The sequence below is a fragment of the Bos grunniens genome, chromosome 6, assembly GCF_055505025.1.
Source record: "Bos grunniens cultivar Pamir isolate PY7600 chromosome 6, Bosgru_T2T1.0, whole genome shotgun sequence".
Taxonomy (NCBI): Eukaryota; Metazoa; Chordata; class Mammalia; order Artiodactyla; family Bovidae; genus Bos; species Bos grunniens.
The window spans coordinates 50,814,147-50,833,788 of NC_141170.1; the positions used below are offsets into that span (position 1 = coordinate 50,814,147).

The window sequence follows — 19,642 nt, forward strand, 5'->3', positions numbered from 1 at the left end:
TAATCTCTCACTACATCTCTGATTATTTCCTTAAAATAATTCTTAAAAAGATTCTTAGAAGTACAACTACAGCATCAGCAGGCAAAAGGATTTTAAAGCGTCAGTACTTGTCGTGCTTTCCTGAGAGGTTATAGCAGTTCCCACTTCCTCCAGAAATGCTGCCAAAAGCATTTCTTTCTAAAAAGTTTTACCAAATTAATGATGAAATTTATAGCATATTTTGATTTTCATTTATTTGATTATTAGTGAAGTGAAGTCGCTCAGTCGCGTCTGACTCTTTTCGACCCCGTGGACTGTAGCCCACCAGGCTCCTCCATCCATGGGATTCTCCAGGCAAGAATACTGGAGTGGGTTGCCATTTCCTTCTCCAGGGGTCTTCCAGACCCAGGGATCGAACCCAGGTCTCCCGCATTGCAGGCAGATGCTTTTAACCTCTGAGCCACCAGGGAAGCCCTATTTGATTATTAGGGAGGGGGAATTTTTCTGTTTAACAATTTAAGTGAAAGTGAAAGTCACTCAGTAGTGTCCAACTCTTTGCAACTCCATGGACCATTTAGTCCATGGAATTCTCCAGGCCAGAATACTGGAATGGGTAGCCTTTCGCTTCTCCAGGGGATCTTCCCAACCCAGGGATCGAACCCAGATCTCCCACATTGCAGGCAGATTCTTTACCAGCTGAGCGACCAGGGAAGCTCCAAGTTTACCAGCTTACAATGACTGTTTCTCAAAAAAATGGGTCCTAATTAGATATTTTAATCTATGACATTGTTGCATCTGTCTTACTACAAAGAAGGGAAAGAAAACCTTTCTTCAAATTACCCTTGACAGTGATCACTTTCATTTTAAATTTCATTTCTATTTTTAAACAGGCTACATATTTTTCAATCCACTAAAATTGTATTTTTAAGGTTATAAATTCAAAACCCAAAAATCTGAAAGGTGAAAAAGAGTCCCTCTTGTCCCCTATGAGTTCCCCTTAGTGAAGGCGACCAATGTTAGCATTTTCTTTGCCATCCTCCTGGAGACAGTCTGTGCACAGGAAGAAAAAGGCATATGTTTGCATTTTCCTCCCTTTTTGTACACCACTGGGAGCATATGATACACTGTCACTTTGCCTGTTTCTCTTAACCATGTAGCTTAACTGTGTTTTGTTTGAGGCTGAGGCCTCCCAAATAAGAAGTGGAGAAAACCACTAGACCATTCAGGTATGACCTGAATCAAATCCCTTATGACTATACAGTGGAAGTGAGAAATAGATTTAAGGGAATAGATCTGATAGACAGAGTGCCTGATGAACTATGGATAGAGATTCGTGACATTGTACAGGAGACCGAAATCAAGACCATCCCCAAGAAAAAGAAATGCAAAAAAGCAAAATGGCTGTCTGAGGAGGCCTTACAAATAGCTGTGAAAAGACAGGAAGTGAAAAGCAAAAGAGAAAAGGAAAGATATACCCATTTGAATGCAGAGTTCCGAAGAATAGCAAGGAGAGATAAGGAAGCCTTCCTCAGAATCAATGCAAAGAAATAGAGGAAAACAATAGAATGGGAAAGACTAGAGATCTCTGCAAGAAAATTAGAGATATCAGGGAACATTTCATGCGAAGATGGGCTCAATGAAGGACAGAAATGGTATGGACCTAACAGAAGCAGAAGATATTAAGAAGAGGTGGCAAGAATACACAGAAGAACTGTACAAAAAAGATCTTCACAACCCAGATAATCACGATGGTGTGATCACTCACCTAGAGCCAGATCCTGAAGTGTGAAGTCAAGTGAGCCTTAGGAAGCATCACTACGAACAAAGCTAGTGGAGGTGATGGAATTCCAGTTGAGCTATTTCAAATCCTGAAAGATGACGCTGTGAAAGTGCTGCACTCAATATGCCAGCAAATTTGGAAAACTCAGCAGTGGTGACAGGACTGGAAAAGGTCAGTTTTCATTCCAATCCAAAAGAAAGGCAATGCCAAAGAATGCTCAAACTACCGCACAACTGCACTCATCTCACATGCTAGTAAAGTAATGTTCAAAATTCTCCAAGCCAGGCTTCAGCAATATGTGAACCATGAACTTCCAGATGTTCAAGCTGGCTTTAGAAAAGGCAGAGGAACCAAAGATCAAATTGCCAACATCTGCTGGATCATGGAAAAAGCAAGAGAGTTCCAGAAAAACATCTATTTCTGCTTTATTGACTATGCCAAAGCCTTTGACTGTGTGGATCACAATAAACTGTGGAAAATTCTGAAAGAGATGGGAATACCAGACCATCTGACCTGCCTCTTGAGAAACCTACATGCAGGTCAGGAAGCAACAGTTAGAACTGGACATGGAACAACAGACCGGTTCCAAATAGGAAAAGAAGTACGTCAAGGCTGTATATTGTCACCCTGCTTATTTAACTTCTATGCAGAGTACATCATGAGAAACGCTGGGCTGGAGGAAGCACAAGCTGGAATCAAGATTGCCGGGAGAAATATCAATAACTTCAGATATGCAGATGACACCACCCTTATGGCAGAAAGTGAAGAAGAACTAAACAGCTTCTTGATGAAAGTGAAAGATAAGAGTGAAAAAGTTGGCTTAAAGCTCAACATTCAGAAAACGAAGATCATGGCATCTGGTCCCATCACTTCATGGCAGATAGATGGGGAAACAGTGGAAAGAGTGTCAGACTTTATTTTTCTGGGCTCAAAAATCACTGCAGATGGTGACTGCAGCCATGAAATTAAAAGACGCTTACTCCTTGGAAGGAAAGTTATGACCAACCTAGATAGCATATTAAAAAGCAGAGACATTACTTTGCCAACAGAGGTCCGTCTAGTCAAGACTATGGTTTTTCCAGTGGTCATGTATGGATGTGAGAGTTGGACTATAAAGAAAGCTGTGCGCCGAAGAATTGATGCTTTTGAACTGTGTGGTATTAGAGAAGACTCTTGAGAGTTCCTTGGACTGCAAGGAGATCCAATCAGTCCATCCTAAAGGAGATCAGTTCTGGGTGTTCATTGGAAGGACTGATGTTGAAGCTGAAACTCCAATACTTTGGCCACCTCATGCAAAGAGCTGACTCACTGGAAAAGACCCTGATGCTGGGAAAGATTGAGGGCAGGAGGAGAAGGGGACGACAGAGGATGAGATGGCTGGATGGCATCATCAACTCGATGGACATGGGTTTGGGTGGACTCCGGGAGTTGGTGATGGACATGGAGGCCTGGCTTTCTGCGGTTCATGGCATCGCAAACAGTCAGACACGACTGAGTGACTGAACTGAAGACAACAAGCAGAATTCATAGTAATTGAATATTTCAATGATATTTATAATAACCAACATGTTCATTTTCAATTGACCAAGTTCCTCATACAATAAAATTATAAGCATTCTGTATAGTACCCTGGGATCCTATCAATGCATTTAGGACATTGATGTCTTTTTAAATAGAACTTTGACTTTACTAATTTAATTGGCATCAAGATCTAAAGTTCCTGTCTCTTCACATTTGGGAAATTCTATTGGTCACTGTCATAATGAAATTCATACTCGGATCCAGTTGGAACTTAAACTGTACAATGAAAATATATGGTTTCTTTTTCTTCACTCTACTTTGAGATGTTTTCCAGAGATGAATCATGGTGAAAAGTGGGCATTATCTCCAGATAATTAAGTGTGAGCTCCAACTTAATTCAGGTGAGCAGGCAGAGGGCGATAGAGTTCACAAATTACAGCCCTGCTTTCCTCTCTACTGCAAATAGCCATTAGAAGCCTTAAATCGTCTTGCCCCTAGGGACTTTTATTTAATACTTCAGAGAGATAGACAAGATTAGGTTTAATGCTCCAGGCTATGCTTACTTATCTGGGGAAATAAATATAAGCATAAAACTATAAGTTCAAGGCTTTCTGTTCTTTATGTTTCTGTGGACCTCAGCTTTCCTAGGTTTAAAATGAAGCTGCTACTTACATGCCCAATTAACATTTTGCTCCTATGCCATGAGAAAAGGCATGATATAAATGCTGAACAACTTTCAGTGCATTTCATGTTCTTTTTCCTAATTGCATACAGATTAAGAAGCTATATATGCTCACTGCACACTCAGCACTGACAAGGTTCTCTGGCCATTTTTGTGCACAATCACAGGAGGCTAACATTATATTCATACCAAGCGTTCACTTAAGGAATGTCTACCTGAAAATACACAAACAAGTAAAAACAGCTCAACATGACTGCAACTGTGTATTCACACAGCTTCAGGAGGATGAGGGCCTGGTTAACCTCAGGAATTGAGCAGCCTACTGGCTGACACACACCTCCACACAAGGGTGATGGCACTGAGGGTGTACAGAATCGTATCAGGAGATGGTGAAGGACAGGAAGCCTGGACTGCTGCAGTCCATGGGGTCGCAAAGAGCTGGACGTGACTTAACAGCTGAACCACCACCAGCACCACCACTTATGAGGTTATTAAACCTTATCTTCCATTATCATTACATGTTATCTCACAAACCCATACCCAGCATCTAGTACAAAACTCTGAATCACCTGCTTAATTAAAACGTATAAGGACCTCTCTGTTCACATAAACCAAACAGCATCTGCACTGTCACAGAGTGGGTATTTTTTTTTTTTAACTTAACACTAAAATTGACTCTAACCATTCCCACCTTTTAAGGGGAAGGGAAAAGAGTGACATAATTCAGTCGCAGTAACAAAACAGTCACAGTCATTAAAATAAGTAGATCGGGGACTTCCCTGGCCATCCAGTGGTTAAGACTTCACCTTCCCCTGCACAGGGTGAGGGTTCAATCCCTGGGTGGGGAGCTAAGATCCCACGTGCCTTGGGGCCAAAAAAGCAAAACATAAAACAGAAGCAACATTGTAACAAATTCAATAAAGATTTTTTAAATGGTCCACACCAAAAAACCTTTAAAAAAAAATATGTAGATCATTCTGGAAATATGATAGTCTTCACCAACAGTCTATAACCCTAAAGGATGTGACTGGGCAGAAAGGGTACAGGCTTTTGAATAAACAAACGTGGACCCTCCCAAGACTGAATAGAGGAGTGAGGGGTGAAACTGGTTACCCACACAAGAGAAAGGGAAATTGAACTTCCGTGTGAAGTCCCAAAGGGGGGCATTCCTGAAAACCAGAGAAGCAAGACAGGGGAAGTGGTTCGGCCACATGGCATGTCCAACCCTCCATCTCCTCAGACCATCAATAAAACTGCTACAGACATCTGTACCCAGATAAGTTATCTAGGAGACCGGGGAGAGGATGTCAGCATCATCAGGCGGATAAGACAGCTAAGGAGGAGAGGGGAAACGAGGAGAAGGAAGCAAGAACCTGGAGCCAGTAACTCCCAGTAACCGTGGTGACATCTGAGTTCTAGGGGCTGCAGCTGGTGAGACTGTCCCACCCTCAATGGCACAGGCTTGTATGGTCATCTCCTTCCACCCCAGGGGCACATGCTGCTGCTGCTGCTAAGTCGCTTCAGTCATGTCTGACTCTGTGCGACCACATAGACGGCAGTCCACCAGGCTCCTCTGTCCATGGGATTCTCCAGGCAAGAACACTGGAGTGGGTTGCCATTTCCTCCTCCAATGCATGAAAGTGAAAAGTCAAAGTGAAGTCGCTCAGTCGTGCCCGACTCTTAGTGACCCCATGGACTGCAGCCCACCAGGCTCCTCTGTCCATGGGATTTTCCAGGCAAGAGTACTAGAGTGGAGTGCCATTGCATACTTGTGAGTAAATTGGATAACCAAGCATTTCTACAGAGAAACTACACACCTGTAATCCACCAGATTAAACTGGAACCCGGAAACCATGAACAAGATGAGAGCATCAATCCACTCGCCAAGCCCAGCAGAACTACACCTCTGTTAAAAAAAAAAAAAAAGACATGTTATAGGATATCTGACGCTGTTACTATTCCATTGCCCCAGATATAAAATGGAAATGTATCTTCTACCTCTAGGCACATCCAAGAGACAATGTGAGTGTGAAACAACCAATGAGACCACGAAAGTCCACTGGGAAACAATTTCATATACGTTCAGAACACTGACATAAGAGCACCTCTAACTTGTCATAAATGACATCTGCAGTCTTTCATGGTCAATGTAAACAAAGTAACTGAGCTTTCTCAGACTATTATAGTTCATATTGGCTATGGGACATTTTAAATGACTCTGCCAGAGTCAAAAAGAAAAAGTCACTGGGAATTGCTATTTAGTGTACCTCTTTTCATTTTTTTCTCAACCTCAGTCCTGCTTTTATCAATAGTCTCTGCCTTCCTAGGATTGAGGTGAGTTTGGTAAATAATTATAAATTGTGTGTCTTTGAAAATAACCACCAACTATTTCATTCTTTAACTACTTTGGCAAAAACTTGTAGGAGATGGGGAGGAAAAAAAGAACTAAACAGGACTTCCCTGGTGATCCAGTGGCTAAGACTCCACATTCCCAATGCAGGGAGCCCAGTGTCAATCCTTGGTCAGGGAACTAGATTTCACATGCTGGAACTAAGAGTTTGCATGTCACAACTAAGAGTCTGCATGCTGCAACTAAAGATGCTGGATGCTGCAACAAAGACCCAGTGCAACCAAATACATTTTAATAATAAATAAATAAAAATAATATTTTAAAAAAAGAATTTAGACTTTAGTGGGAAATTACAACATGGCACTCAATGAAGTAGCTATAATATAAATGAACTAAAAAACACAGAGTGCTTACTAGATAGCAGGAACTGTTTGAAGATTTTTACATATACTAGCTCAGCTAATTTTCACAGGTCTGTAAAGTAAATGAAAAAGTGAAGGTGTTAGTTGCTCAGTTGTGTCCGATTCTTGCAACCCCATGGACTCTAGAACACCAGGCTCTTCTACCCACGGAATTCTCCAGGCAAGAACACTGGAGTGGGTTGCCATTCCCTTCTCCAGGGGATCATCCTAACCGAGGGATCGAAACCAGGTCTTGCTTCATTGCAGGTAGATTCTTTACTGTCTGAGCCACCAGGGAAGCCCAAAGTAAATGCTATAATTATCCCCATTTCACAGAGGAGGACACTGGGGAAAAGAGCACTTGAGTAACCTGCTGGATATTAGAAACAGCCGCCCACGTAGGACAAAGAATCTGAAACAGGCCCTCCGGCTCTGGAGTGAGGCTCTCGGCCGCTCTCCTGCCTGCTCCCACCCCCTAAGGTGAAGGATGGTCCTGGGTGTTCAGAAGACAGCAAAGGCCTGAGAGGACCCGGTTGATCACTGTCTATCTCCAAGTCAATGACAAACATTGATGAGGACCTACTGTGTGCCAGGCTCTGTCCCAGGGGCTTGGAATGCGTCTGCAAACAAAAAGCCCTTCCCTTCCCGTGCTCACAGTCCAGAGGGGCCACTCACCTGGCCACACACAGTCCTCAATCGTCCCTGTCACCTCCCAGCATTCCTCAGTACGGGGGCAAACAGCCCTCAAGCGCTTTCATCTCCAGAGTACACAGTAAAGTCATGCTTGTCTAGCTGCTCACACAGAAGAGCAAGGTTTTCAACCATACCAGTCAATGTCTGGATTGCTTCCAAACCCAAACTCACCCAAATGGGTTCGGATCTGGCCCTGGATGGGGGTGTCCACTCACTGCCCATCTGGAGACAAGAGACACCTCTCCAAAAATCCAGTGGGTGAGGAACATGAGGCTGCCAAAGGCAGCGCCTGCCAACAACCAGTTCAGACCAGAAGCCACTGCCTTGGCTGCCTCACCATTCTTCTTCCATTGAGGTTTATAGCAGGCACCATCTAGAATAAAAAACAGAAAAGGGTCAGTTACACAGAAATTTACCCTCTATATTAGCCTACTTTAAACAAGTAGGAAATGGGACCTGGCTTCAGGGAGCTTACTTTAGAGGGGAAGGTAAGACCCCATAACAAGTAGAACATGCTGGGAGGCAGGCAGTGGGAGGCTAGATCAGGATTTCAGGAGAATAAATCATTTTGAAATCTGACAACTGAAAATGCAGAAAGGTATGTACTTCATGTGAAACAGACAGTTATGAGCTAAACTATATGTATGAAAAGTGAAAGGTGAATTCAGGGAACAAATGCAGTCCCCCTGGAATGGAACATTCCCAGTATACCAGGCTGCTTCTCCCAAAAAAGAACAAGGTCCTCATCTAACCCTCTGAGCCCCCAGAGTGTTAACAGCGCGTCGACTGAGCAGTTACTGTGGCCAGCCCCTCACATGAACTCGTTCAATCTTCACGGCAACTTTATGAGGTTACTAACTCTATTACTAACCCCATTTCACAGGTTGAAAAACTGAAAGGCCCAGAGAAAACAGATCCAAGATCACACGGCTGGTAGAGAGAGCCTAGCCAGTACCTGTGTGCTTTACCCTACTATACTTCCTAGGACTGTTTTAACAGTGAGGTCTCAGTTTGTTGCATTAGTGACTTCACATACAGAAATGTACCAACTGCAGAAAATGCTGGCAAGAGAAAGCCTTTATAGGAACAGAGAGCCTGCTGGGCAGATGCTTCGCAACACTGGGAAGCCTGCTTCGGGACAAAAAGAAACCTGAGAGTCTGCCTGTGGGAATGAAAGCATGATTTCATAGGCAGGAAGAAAGCCATTCTGCCCAGAAAGGAGTGAGGGGGAGGACAAGCAGAGCTGAAAGCTATGGGGGTGAGGGAGAAGGTGGTGAAGACAGATGGTGACCAAGGGCCTGAAGGCCAAGGAGACAGTCTTTGGAAAAGAGAGCAGCTTAAGCTGAATTTCCCGAGTAACAACACTGCTACATACTATGGTGTGTGACTCTCACCCCAAGGCACAGCAAATCTTCAATAAAACTACCCCAAAAAACGCTGCTAGGGATGATGAGATATCCTGGGAAAGCTGGAAAGGAGTTGAACTTTGTAAATGGGGCACAGGGCAAAAACAGGAAGGGACTAACAACTGGGTCACAAAAATTTAAAACAGAAGCGAGAAAGAAGCAAACTCCAGAAATGTAAGTCCAGAAATTACTTATATTTCTGGAGTTACAGAAACGTAAAGTCCAGAAATGTAAGGGATACCCTGAATCCAGATCCTTATCAGGCTGTCCCTGTGAAGTTTGCTGCCTGAGTTTCTACCTCACATGTGAGCATTTTATAAAATACAAAACATATATTAGGGCGCTAGAACCGAGTTCTAAATGTTCTAATCAATATCAATGTCTCTTGATCAGTTTACATGTATGATGTTCCCCTGTTCTCACCACAGCCATTTCATACCAAAATTCGAGGAGTTAAACAAACTCTTTGTTCATGGTGAGCCAAACTCTCTAAACTTTCTGTGAGATTTCTCCTTGTATTTACAGAAGTATAGTGACTCATTGAGAGTTACACACAAAGCCAAGAGCAAGTTAAGTAGAATCTAGCAACATTTCTTCCTTTTCTTCAGAAGTCTGGAGTTTGCCAGTAATGCAAACATCCAAATTCGCTTGTAAGCTCCGGACAGGTGATTCAAAAGGTGGTATGAATATCCATGGAGCTAGTGGTAAAGAACCTGCCTGCGAATGCAGGAAATAGAAGAGACAGGGGTTCGATCCCTGGGTCAGTTAGATCCCCTGGAGGACAGCACAGCAACCCATTCTAGTATTCTGGAGAATCCCACAGACAGAGGAGCCTGGTGGGCTACAGTCGATAAGGTTGCACAGAGTCAGACTTGATTGAAGCGACTTAGCCCACAAGCACGTGAAAGTTTAGGATTTCCTTTCTTTTTACATTTCAGATTTGGAGTTTAAATACCTTCAGACTTAAGGGTAGGGTGGGGTGGGTGGGGGGAGGGGAGCAAAAGCAAAACACAAACCAAGAGAAAAAAAAGAACAAATTCATGCAGTTCTCACAGTGTTGGAGGAGTCCAAACCTCTTGGACTGCAAGGAGATCAAACCAGTCGATCCTAAAGGAAATCAGTCCTGAGAATTCACAGGAAGGGCTGATGCTGAAGCTCCAATACTTCGCCACCTGATGCGAAAACTCATTGGAAAAGACCCTGATACTGGGAAAGATTAAAGGCAAGAGGAGAAGGGGACAACAGAGGATGAGATGGTTGGATGGCATCACTGATTCGTTAGACATGAGCTTGAGCAAGCTCCGGGAGGTGGTGATGGACAGGGAAGCCTGGAGTGCTGCAGTCCATGGGGTTGCAAAGAGTTGGACACAACTGAGTGACTGAACTGAACTGATGCAGTTCTCAAAGCCCTTGCTAACAAATAACTTTTCAGAGTGTTACAGATGGGCTGGGGTCAGTGTGGGGGCAGAGGGCTGACGGATCTCGTCCTGGAAAGCCCTGTTCAGAGGGAAAGAGGAGAAGACAGAGCTGAAAGCCAGCAGGGAACATGAGGCCTGGGTCTACTTTCCCACTCCACAATGAGACAAGCCAGAGACGAACGGTTACTGTCACCCTCTGTGCTGCCAAGGAAAAGGTGCCTTCTGCTCAGATAATAGTTCACTTCTGAGGCCAGCTACTCTTGCAGAGGGAGAAAAAGCAGACATGGAGACAGAGTGCGGAAAGACTCGTTTTATCTTTCCAAGATGTGTGACATTCAGATAAGAAAGGTAAATAAACTGTGCAAGAGAGAAAAATCCCTAAATAAACTGGGCCTATGCTTACCTGTGTAAATGCGATCAAGTGTGGCAATAGTACTTAATGTCAGTATCACTCTGTTGGACATCTGATAAGTCCAGACTGGGTTTAGTGACGTGTACCAAATGCGAAGAACAAGAAGAAGGATCTGTCCTAAAATGAACCCCCAGATTCTGAAGTACCTGTAAGCACAGAAATATTTTTAACAACTTTTTTGTGAGTGGTTTCAATGTACTCCTTCCATTGTGAATTTCACAGTGTCACAGAGGAGTATATGAGGTGGTCTTGTTGGTAATCTACACAACTTAGCCTTTATATAGCCCGTTACCTAGGCAACTCATTATAATTTCTCCATTCTCACAACATTATTGAGAGTAATGGCAAATACTCACATCCTGGTTTTGTGAAAAGGAAAAAAAATGAGACTTCGACAAGGCCTTCCTGAAAGCTAAATACTGTATCTTGGAATGCCCGGTCCCAACTTCCCTTTGGTAACTGACCACACTTGTTTGCCTATAGGCACAAGATGCAAACTATACCTTTGCAAGCCATTTCCTGTCCACCACGTCACAGCATGCACCACCAGTGAGGAAGACAGACCAAGTGCAAGGACCGTGAGCCGAAGTTTGGCATTTGGAGCCTGGAAGGAGGCGATGCTACCTACAAACAAATTTTAAGGAGAGCTAAACATTTCTGGCAAGCATGCCCTACTAGTTAATGATCTGCGTTTGATAACTGTTGTGTCTAATACCATGTTTACCCTCAGGAAGACAGAGTTAATGTATAATTACGTGTATGTATAAATCTTTTTGAACATTTTTATTGCAGTATTATTCATACCATAAAATTCACTGTGTTAAGACGTATGACTCAGTGGTTCTTAATATGTTTACAAAGTTGCACAACTATACCTGAAATGAACACTGTATTGTAAACCAACTAAACTTAAATAAAAAACTTTTTTAAAAAAAGTTCATCTATGTTGTAGCACATGTCAGTGCTTCAATCCTTTTTATGGCTAAATAATATTCTATTGCATGGATATACTGCTTTTTGTTTATTCATTCATCCCATTGATGGGCATTTGGATTGTTTCCACTTTTGGGGTATTATGAATAATATTGCTATGAACATTTATGTACCAGGTCTTATGTGAATGTTTCCATTTTTCTTGGGTCTAACTCCAAGGGGTGGAGTTGTTGGATCATATGACAACTATGTTTAACATTCTGAGGAACTGCCAAACTGTTTTTCAAACCAACTGCACCATTTTACATTCCCATCAGTAATGTGTAAGGATTTCAGTTTCTTCATATTCTTGTCAACACTTAATACTGTCTATCTTTTGAATCAGGGCTATTTTAGTGAGTCGAAATAATTAAGATCAAAACTAATCTAAATTAATTGTATTGGGCTGGTCAAAAAGTTCATTTGGATTTTTCATTAAAGAAAACCCAAATTAACTTTTTGACCAATGCAACAGTATGAACTAGTTTAACGGTTTAATAGTTAATTATGTACTGATTAACCTAAAATATCTGAAGGAACAGCAGTGAGACAGCATGTAACACTCAGATCAGCTTTGTAGTTGTGTAAGAATCCCTTCGGACCTCTGTGAAAAACAACGTTGTTTCATCTTAAGAAGTATCTGAAGTCCGAAAAAAAAAGTACCTGAAAAGGGAGTTTTAAGGCAAAGCGTGACTTACTTCAGCCTCTCTTTAGCATCATCAAACTCAATGGACACGCGGAAGAGCATCTGACAAACTGGTTTCTTCATCCTGAAGTCACTTTCCTAACCCACATCGGAGTCACTTTCCTACCCACTCCGCTTCCTCAAATACAATTCTACCCTTTACTCAAGTAATGGGTTTTCAGGGAGAAAGGAGATGAAAAGGGAACAACAAGAAGTATCTCAAACACCATACTCTCCAGTTATTTCCTATTACATTACAGCCTCCAGAAGTTGCTGGGCCAGAACTAGACTAAAAACAAAAAACTGTCCCAGAAACTGTATGGTGAGTGGCTCTGTAGGTAAAGCTGCCACAGGCAGCACTGAGCAAAGGCAACAAAAGAGTGCACTGACGAGATCCGCCCCATAAAGCCAACCAAGGAGTGTAATGAGGCCATAGTTATAAAGAATTCTGTAAGCCAAGGATAGTTGAACTCAGTTACTATATATACTCTGGAAGTAGGAAGTTTCATCTTTATTATTTCTGGAGCTGAAAATTTCATGATCATTTGATATTTCTTTTCATTCCTACGGACATCATCTTTTAAAAGGATGCATTTTCCAGTGGTCTTTCCCACTGCTGTTTAGGGCTTCAGATCTTTGTGGGTAACCACAGAGCTGGCTACACTCAATAACCATGTTCTGCCTTCTTCAGGGACTGATGCACAGAAAAACGGAAGGTGAATTTCCTAGTGATTTCAGTCACTGTTCCTAGACCAGAAGAAATACACACAGCATGGTTGGTTCATGAACAAATGCAAACTCAGAGAAACCAATTGTGTTACAGCAAAAGGGCAAGACAGGCAGTACTTCTCAGCTACAGATTCAACCAGACTGGAGTCTGGTATTTTTGTTTTTTAAACTTTTTCTCCATGACCTCACATTCTTACTTTTTTTTACCACTAGTACTTTTCCAAGGTCTCTCAATATTTATTAATATAATAACCTCAAGTCTTTGTGATAGTAAGTGTATATTTTTTAATTACTGGGTTTTGCCAATGTAACATATTGAAATCCAGAATTCAAACACTATGAAAGGTATACAGTGCAAAGTTTCATTTTCATGTCTGTCTCAATATCAAATTTTTCACCTTAGAAGCAACAAAAATATCAGTGTGTTTTAAAATACTTTTGGACCTATTTAATGCGTGTTCAATTAATTACTATATATATTTCATCTAGCCTATTTTACACAAATGTTAGCATTCTGAACATACTGTTTACTGCTTCTTTTTTTCTCACTTACTACTGAAGAACATTCCATTTCCTTACATAAATGTTCTCATTCTTTAGTATAGCTGCATAGTATCCTATAGTACTCCCAGTTTCATAACCAAAATTTATTTAACCTAACCTATCCCATATGGATGACATTTAGATTATTTCTGACACTGTTATTATAAATATTGCTACAGTGATTAAATAACCTTTTATTTTTATCATTTGACACATACGTAAGCTTATCTATAGGATATATACCCAGAAGTGGAATTGCTGAGTGAAAAATACAGAGTTGTAATTTTGATAAACACTGTTAAATTATCCTTTGCAGAAGCTGTTCAAATTTACATTCCCACCAGCAATGCATGAGTGCCTGTTTTCTCATGCTTACAATAGTGTTATCTAAGTTTGTTCTTTATCAATCTGATATGAGAAACTATCTATAAATATATATATATGATTTGTATTCTACACCTTTTAGTATCTTTTAAAGAATGAATTATATTTCCTTTCCAGTAAACTGATCATATCCTTTGCTTTCTCTTCTATTGAGTTATTGGTCCTTTTATTGAAAGTGAAAGTTGCTCAGTCGTGTCCAACTCTTTGCAACCCCATAGATTATACAGTCCATGGAATTCTCCAGGCCAGAATACTGGAGTGGGTAGCCTTTCCCTTCCCCAGGGGAATCTTCCCAACCCAGGGATCAAACCCAGAGCTCCCCCATTCCAGGTGGATTCTTTACCAGCTGAGCCACAAGGGAAGCCCACGAATACTGGAGTGGGTAGCCTATCCCTTCTCCAGTGGATCTTCCCGAGATCATATCCTTTGCCTTCTCTTCTATTGAGTTATTGGTCCTTTTATTACTGATCTGTAAAAACTCCATATATTAGTGAAATTAGCCCTTTGACTAGAAGAGTTGCAATATTTTTTATTTTATTGATTACTTTTGCTTACTACAATGTTCATCATGCATAATTTCCATATTTTTATGCATTATCATTTAAAAACTTTTTAATGACTTCTGAGTTTTGTATCACAGTTGGAAAAAAGAACGAAAACATATTTAATAATTTCACATCTTCAAGTTATCTTTCCCCTCTTCAGTTCAGGGGTCCTTAAAATTTTCCAATCTGACAGAAAAGTTAAAAATGTAAATATGCTGACTCTTGGTCTAGACTTACAATTCTACTAAAACTCTTCAAGGCAGTAGTAAGACAAAGAGACATCTTTTATTTTTTACTTAATCATTTAGCATTCAAAGAACAGTCTATATATTTTCCCTGGATTTTTAACTAAAAAAAAAGAAACTTAAGGAATCACTTTTATATCTTACCAACAGTAATTATCCGCAGCAAGGCTAGCATCCATTTCTTATTAACCAGATTCCAGACAGGAGTAATTGTGAGGAATAATGGAGAAAGAAATGCTATGGCAAAACCTTCCAACCCAGTGAGTCCCAGTGTTTGCAGGGGAAAGTAATAGATCATTGGGCTCAGGTCATGGCAGAGAGACCAAGAAACATATCCTAGGAGGGAAAAAGGGAAAAAAAAAAAAACAGTTTTTAAGAGAGAGAGAAAGTGTAACTTTGTCACTGTTTCAGAGGACAGCCCTTTCCTCCGCTACAACTGGACTACTTTCCTGGTGACTCAACCTGCCAATGCAGGGAACACATGCAGGGTTCAGTCCCTGGGTTGGGAAGATGACCTGCAGAACAGAATGGCTACCCACTCCAGTATTCTTACCTGGAGAATCCCATGGAGAGAGGAGCCTGGCAGGTTACAGTCCATGGGGTTGCAAAGAGCCAAACACAACTTAACAGCTAAACAACAACAACAACTACTACCACAACTGCTCTGGCTGGCTGCCCTCCTTCATGACTCTGGCCTTAACTGGGTTCCAATAAGAGAATTCCATCCCCTTCTCAGGTCAAGGATGAGAATGGCTTCCAGCTGTTTTTAGTCCCTCAATATCCCCTGTTTGTCCCTTTAACCTCATTCATCAGTTTAGTTCAGTTCAGTCATTCAGTCGTGTCCAACTCTTTGAGACCCCAAGAACCACAGCACACCAGGCCTTCCTGTCCATCACCAGCTCCCAGAGTTCACCCAAACTCATGTCCATTGAGTTTGTGATTCCATCCAACCATCTCGTCCTCTGTTGTCCCTTTCTCCTCCTGCCCTCAATCTTTCCCAGCATCAGGGTCTTTTCCACTGAGTCAACTCTTTGCATTATGTGGCCAAAGGATTGGAGTTTCAGCTTCAACATCAGTCCTTGCAATGAACACCCAGGACGGATCTCCTCTAGGATGGACTGGTTGGATCTCCTTGCAGTCCAAGAGACTCTCAAGAGTCTTCTCTAACAGCACAATTCAAAAGCATCAGTCCTTCAACACTCAGCTTTCCTTATAGTCCAACTCTCACATCCATACATAACTACTGGAAAAACCATAGCCTTGACTAGATGGACCTTTGTTGACAAAGTAATGTCTCTGCTTTTTAATATGCTGTCTAGGTTCATACAGGTAGGTAAAGTGAAAGTAGCTCAGTGGTGTCTGACTCTTTGCAACTCAGTGGGCTGTAGTCCACCAGGTTCCTCTGTCTGTGGAATTCTCCAGGCAAGAATACTGCAGTGGGTCGCCATTCCCTTCTCCAGGGGATCTTCCCAAATCAGGGATCAAACCCAGGTCTCCTTCATTGTAGGCAGATTCTTAACCATCTGAGCCAACAGGGAAGCCCTGTAATGTGGCAGTCCCTTTATTAAAGGCTCTTCATCTCAGCCATCTAGGTTCAATCTGGTTTCCTGTCAGGACCCTGAAAAAATTTCCTCAACTAAGTTGACCTTTCTTTAATGAGCAATATGGTGAAAATCAAAAACAGCAAAAAACAATAGAACTCCTTCCTCCCACTGCAGACTACAGCCAAAGGCAGGTTAGTTAGGAAATATTTTAAACCTAAGCCTTAGGAGGCAGTGTGGGGTAGTGGAAAATCCAGATTTGAAGTTACTTTCACATCTGCCGACCTTGTAATCTTCTACAGTGATGATAATTAACCAATGGACATTTAACACATGTGAGGCTCTAAGTATTCACAGGGATCTTTTTTCTGATTCCTCAGACAACCTGTGTCCTATGAAACTAACACTATTTCTACTCGTCCTTTACAAATGCAAAATCAAACAACAAAAACTCCAGAGATCCTGAAAGTTAAGTAACTGCCTAAGGTCACAAAAGTAGCAAATAGCAGTGAACTGAAAACCAAGGAATCCAGTTCCAAACTATTCTTAATCACTGAAAACAGTACTTTTAACCACCTCACAGAGTTATGAGGATTAAAAAAGATCGAGTACACAGAGTACCTAGCACCCTAGGTACCTACTGAGTGCATAATTCTTTTTACATCTTGTACTTGTGAGATACAGACTGGGCCAAATAATGAGCCTCCCCGCCACCCCCCACCCCCCAGCATTACCAGCTCCCAGAAAACCCAGTTCTTAGGAAGGCACCCCTTCCTTTCATTGTGAACTACCAATCTCCCAAACGTTTGTCTGGGAGTTCTGATTTCAACCACAAAACTCAGACAATATTAACAACAATAATTGCTCCTGGTACTTTTTACAAAGCTGCTAAGGGAGCACACGACGGGACTCGTGTCCCATGTCGGATGTTTGTGGCCAAATGTTCACAATGTGCGACCACCACCCAAGCCCACTCGTGCCGGGCCAACCCAAGCAGCAGACACGGCCCTGAGTGTTACAGCCAGGGCGTCGAGGGAGGGGGAACGGCGCCCCTTTCTGAAAGGTGCCATTTCCTCCTCCAAGGGATCTTCCTGACCCAGGAATGGAATCCCCTGCATTGGCAGGCAGATTCTTTATCATTGAGCCGCTTGGGAAGGCAAAGCTCGGTACTGAAATTTATTCAGTTAAAGGTCATGGGTGAGGGGACTCGGGGTTGGTACCAGCCTCGCGGTTCGAGGCCGACAGGTGAAGAAGTCGTGCCCGTTGGGCGCAACACCAGGATGGCGTAGGAGCTCGGGAAGACTCGGGGGAGCGCCGGATCCTCGGAACCTCAATCTAGGGCTTTTCTCTCCTTTTTAAAATTCCTTCAGCAGCAGAAAGTGACAGGGGACGATAAGCATCTCTATTCTGGGCACCGAGCTTGCTTTCCTTCCTCCCGGGGCTCAGCCAAGCCCGCCGAGCATCGTGGTTCCCGGTAGGGCAAGGGGGACCGACCGGCGAATGCGCGGCGGGCGGCCTTGGCTTACCCAGGAGGGTCTCCAGGAGCACCTCTCTCCATGGCGAGGTCATGGCCGCAGCCCCTACGTCCCGGGCCAGCTGCCGCGTCCTCCCGAGCCTGCGCCCACGCCCTGGCACCAGCCAGCCCGCACGCCCGGCCCTGGCGAGGGTGGGGCCCGCCCCCTCCGCCCAGCCACACCCGGCGCCGCCCGCCCGGCCCCGGGGCTTCTTTGAGCGCCAGGTGCCCAGCGCCACCGCCGACGCCAAAGCAAAGGAGCCGAGGGCCTCCGACCTGCCACCGGGGCAAAAACCAGGTCTCTCGGCCAGCCAGCGAAACAGCCCCGGGGGTGGCGCGCTGCGAGCGCGCAGGAGGGCGGCATCGTGGCAGCTCTGGACCCGCGGTGCTCTTTAAAGGAGACCCGAGGGCGCGTGGCGAGGGAGGAAAGCTTAGACCGAGAAGGGGAACTGAGCAGCCAGGGGCTCTGGCGCCTTCGGCGAGCAGGTGCCAACAGGACCTTGGCGTTCCTAAGGCCCAGCGACGCTCTCGGGCGAGGGGGCACCTGCGACGGCCACCTGTGTGCGCTTCTCCTTCTTAGCTTTGGTAGTAAAGAAATCACATTCTGGAAAGGTGGTTGAAAAATTCTACAGATTACAGAATTTTCTTTGGCTTTCAAAGACGTCTCAACGCTTGCTCATTCATGAGAAAGAAAGCAACTGATGGCAGTGGAAACTCTGCCGTCCTCCTCTCTATGGATAATGATCTTTGAGAGTGCCCATCCCTGAGGAGACAGGGAGAGACATTCTAACCAACAATGGAGCCAGTGAACCAGGCCAGTTATTTCTTGCTCAAATACTACCACACCCCAGAATGTTTTGGATTTTTTTTAGAACCTTCTCAAAGCAATGTATTTTAATTCGTTTTAATTTGGCGGGGGGGGGGGGGGGGGGGGGGGGCGGGGGACAGTTTGTCATCTAGCACTTCTGGAAGGTTTTGCCATGGAATTAAGCAATGATGGATTGTCTAAAAGCATAAGAATCAGTGAAGAGAAGTTATTGCTGTAAGTCCATAGCAGTTTTAAGCAAAGAGTTCTCATTGTAATTAGATAAAGATCAACTGAATAGAATTGAGAGTTCTGGAAATAAACCTGCTTGTTTAAGGTCAAATGATTTTCAACAAACTTGCCAAAACAATTACATAAGGGAAAGATTGGTCTTTTCAACAAAGCAGTCTAGGATAATTGAATATCCACATGAACAGCAAAAGAGACACTGATGTATAGAACAGTCTTATGGACTCTGTGGGAGAGGGAGAGGGTGGGAAGATTTGGGAGAATGGCAATGAAACATGTAAAATATCATGTAGGAAATGAGTTGCCAGTCCAGGTTCGATGCACGATGCTGGATGCTTGGGGCTGGTGCACTGGGACGGCCCAGAGGGATGGTAGGGGGAGGGAGGAGGGAGGAGGGTTCGGGATGGGGAACACATGAATACCTGTGGCGGATTCATTTTGATATTTGGCAAAACTAATACAATTATGTAAAGTTTAAAAATAAAATAAAATTTAAAAAAAAAAGAACAAATAGGACGTCCCCCCATTTTCACACAATAGATAAAAATTAATTCAAAATGGATAATAACTTAAATGTAAGAGATGAAACTGTAAAAGTCACAAGACAAAGGAGTAAATTTTCATTATCTTTAGTTAGACAATGAATTCTTAGATACAACAGCAAAGCACAAAGGAAAATAGAAATAATAGTTAAACTGGACTTCATGGAAATTAAAAGCTTTTGTGCTTCAAAAGACAGTTGAAAAAAGTGAAAAGACAATGTGCAGAATGGGAGAAAATATTCTAAAA

At 43.0% G+C, this 19,642-nt stretch overlaps 1 protein-coding gene across 17 annotated transcripts in view; it reads right to left on the reverse strand.

Annotated features, from left to right (window-relative positions):
• The window catches only part of CWH43 (cell wall biogenesis 43 C-terminal homolog), a 60,611-nt gene extending 42,692 nt beyond the window's left edge, over window positions 1-17,919 (reverse strand). For 8 of the 17 annotated variants that reach the window (XR_015165425.1, XR_015165426.1, XM_086405795.1 and 5 more), the window contains exons 1-6: window positions 17,813-17,919; window positions 14,890-15,081; window positions 11,146-11,266; window positions 10,634-10,788; window positions 7,578-7,779; window positions 5,780-5,868 (exon numbers count right to left, since the gene is read on the reverse strand). Coding sequence is in view for 15 of the 17 variants with exons in the window: in XM_086405795.1 (XP_086261921.1) it covers window positions 5,780-5,868; window positions 7,578-7,779; window positions 10,634-10,788; window positions 11,146-11,266; window positions 14,890-15,081; window positions 17,813-17,855 (802 nt within the window). In the remaining 2 variants the exon portion in view is untranslated. The remainder of the gene's footprint in view (window positions 1-5,779; window positions 5,869-7,577; window positions 7,780-10,633; window positions 10,789-11,145; window positions 11,267-14,889; window positions 15,082-17,812) is intronic. The other 9 variants (XM_086405798.1, XM_086405808.1, XM_086405803.1 and 6 more) reach the window with 2 other exon arrangements.
• Between the last annotated feature and the right edge of the window lie 1,723 nt (window positions 17,920-19,642).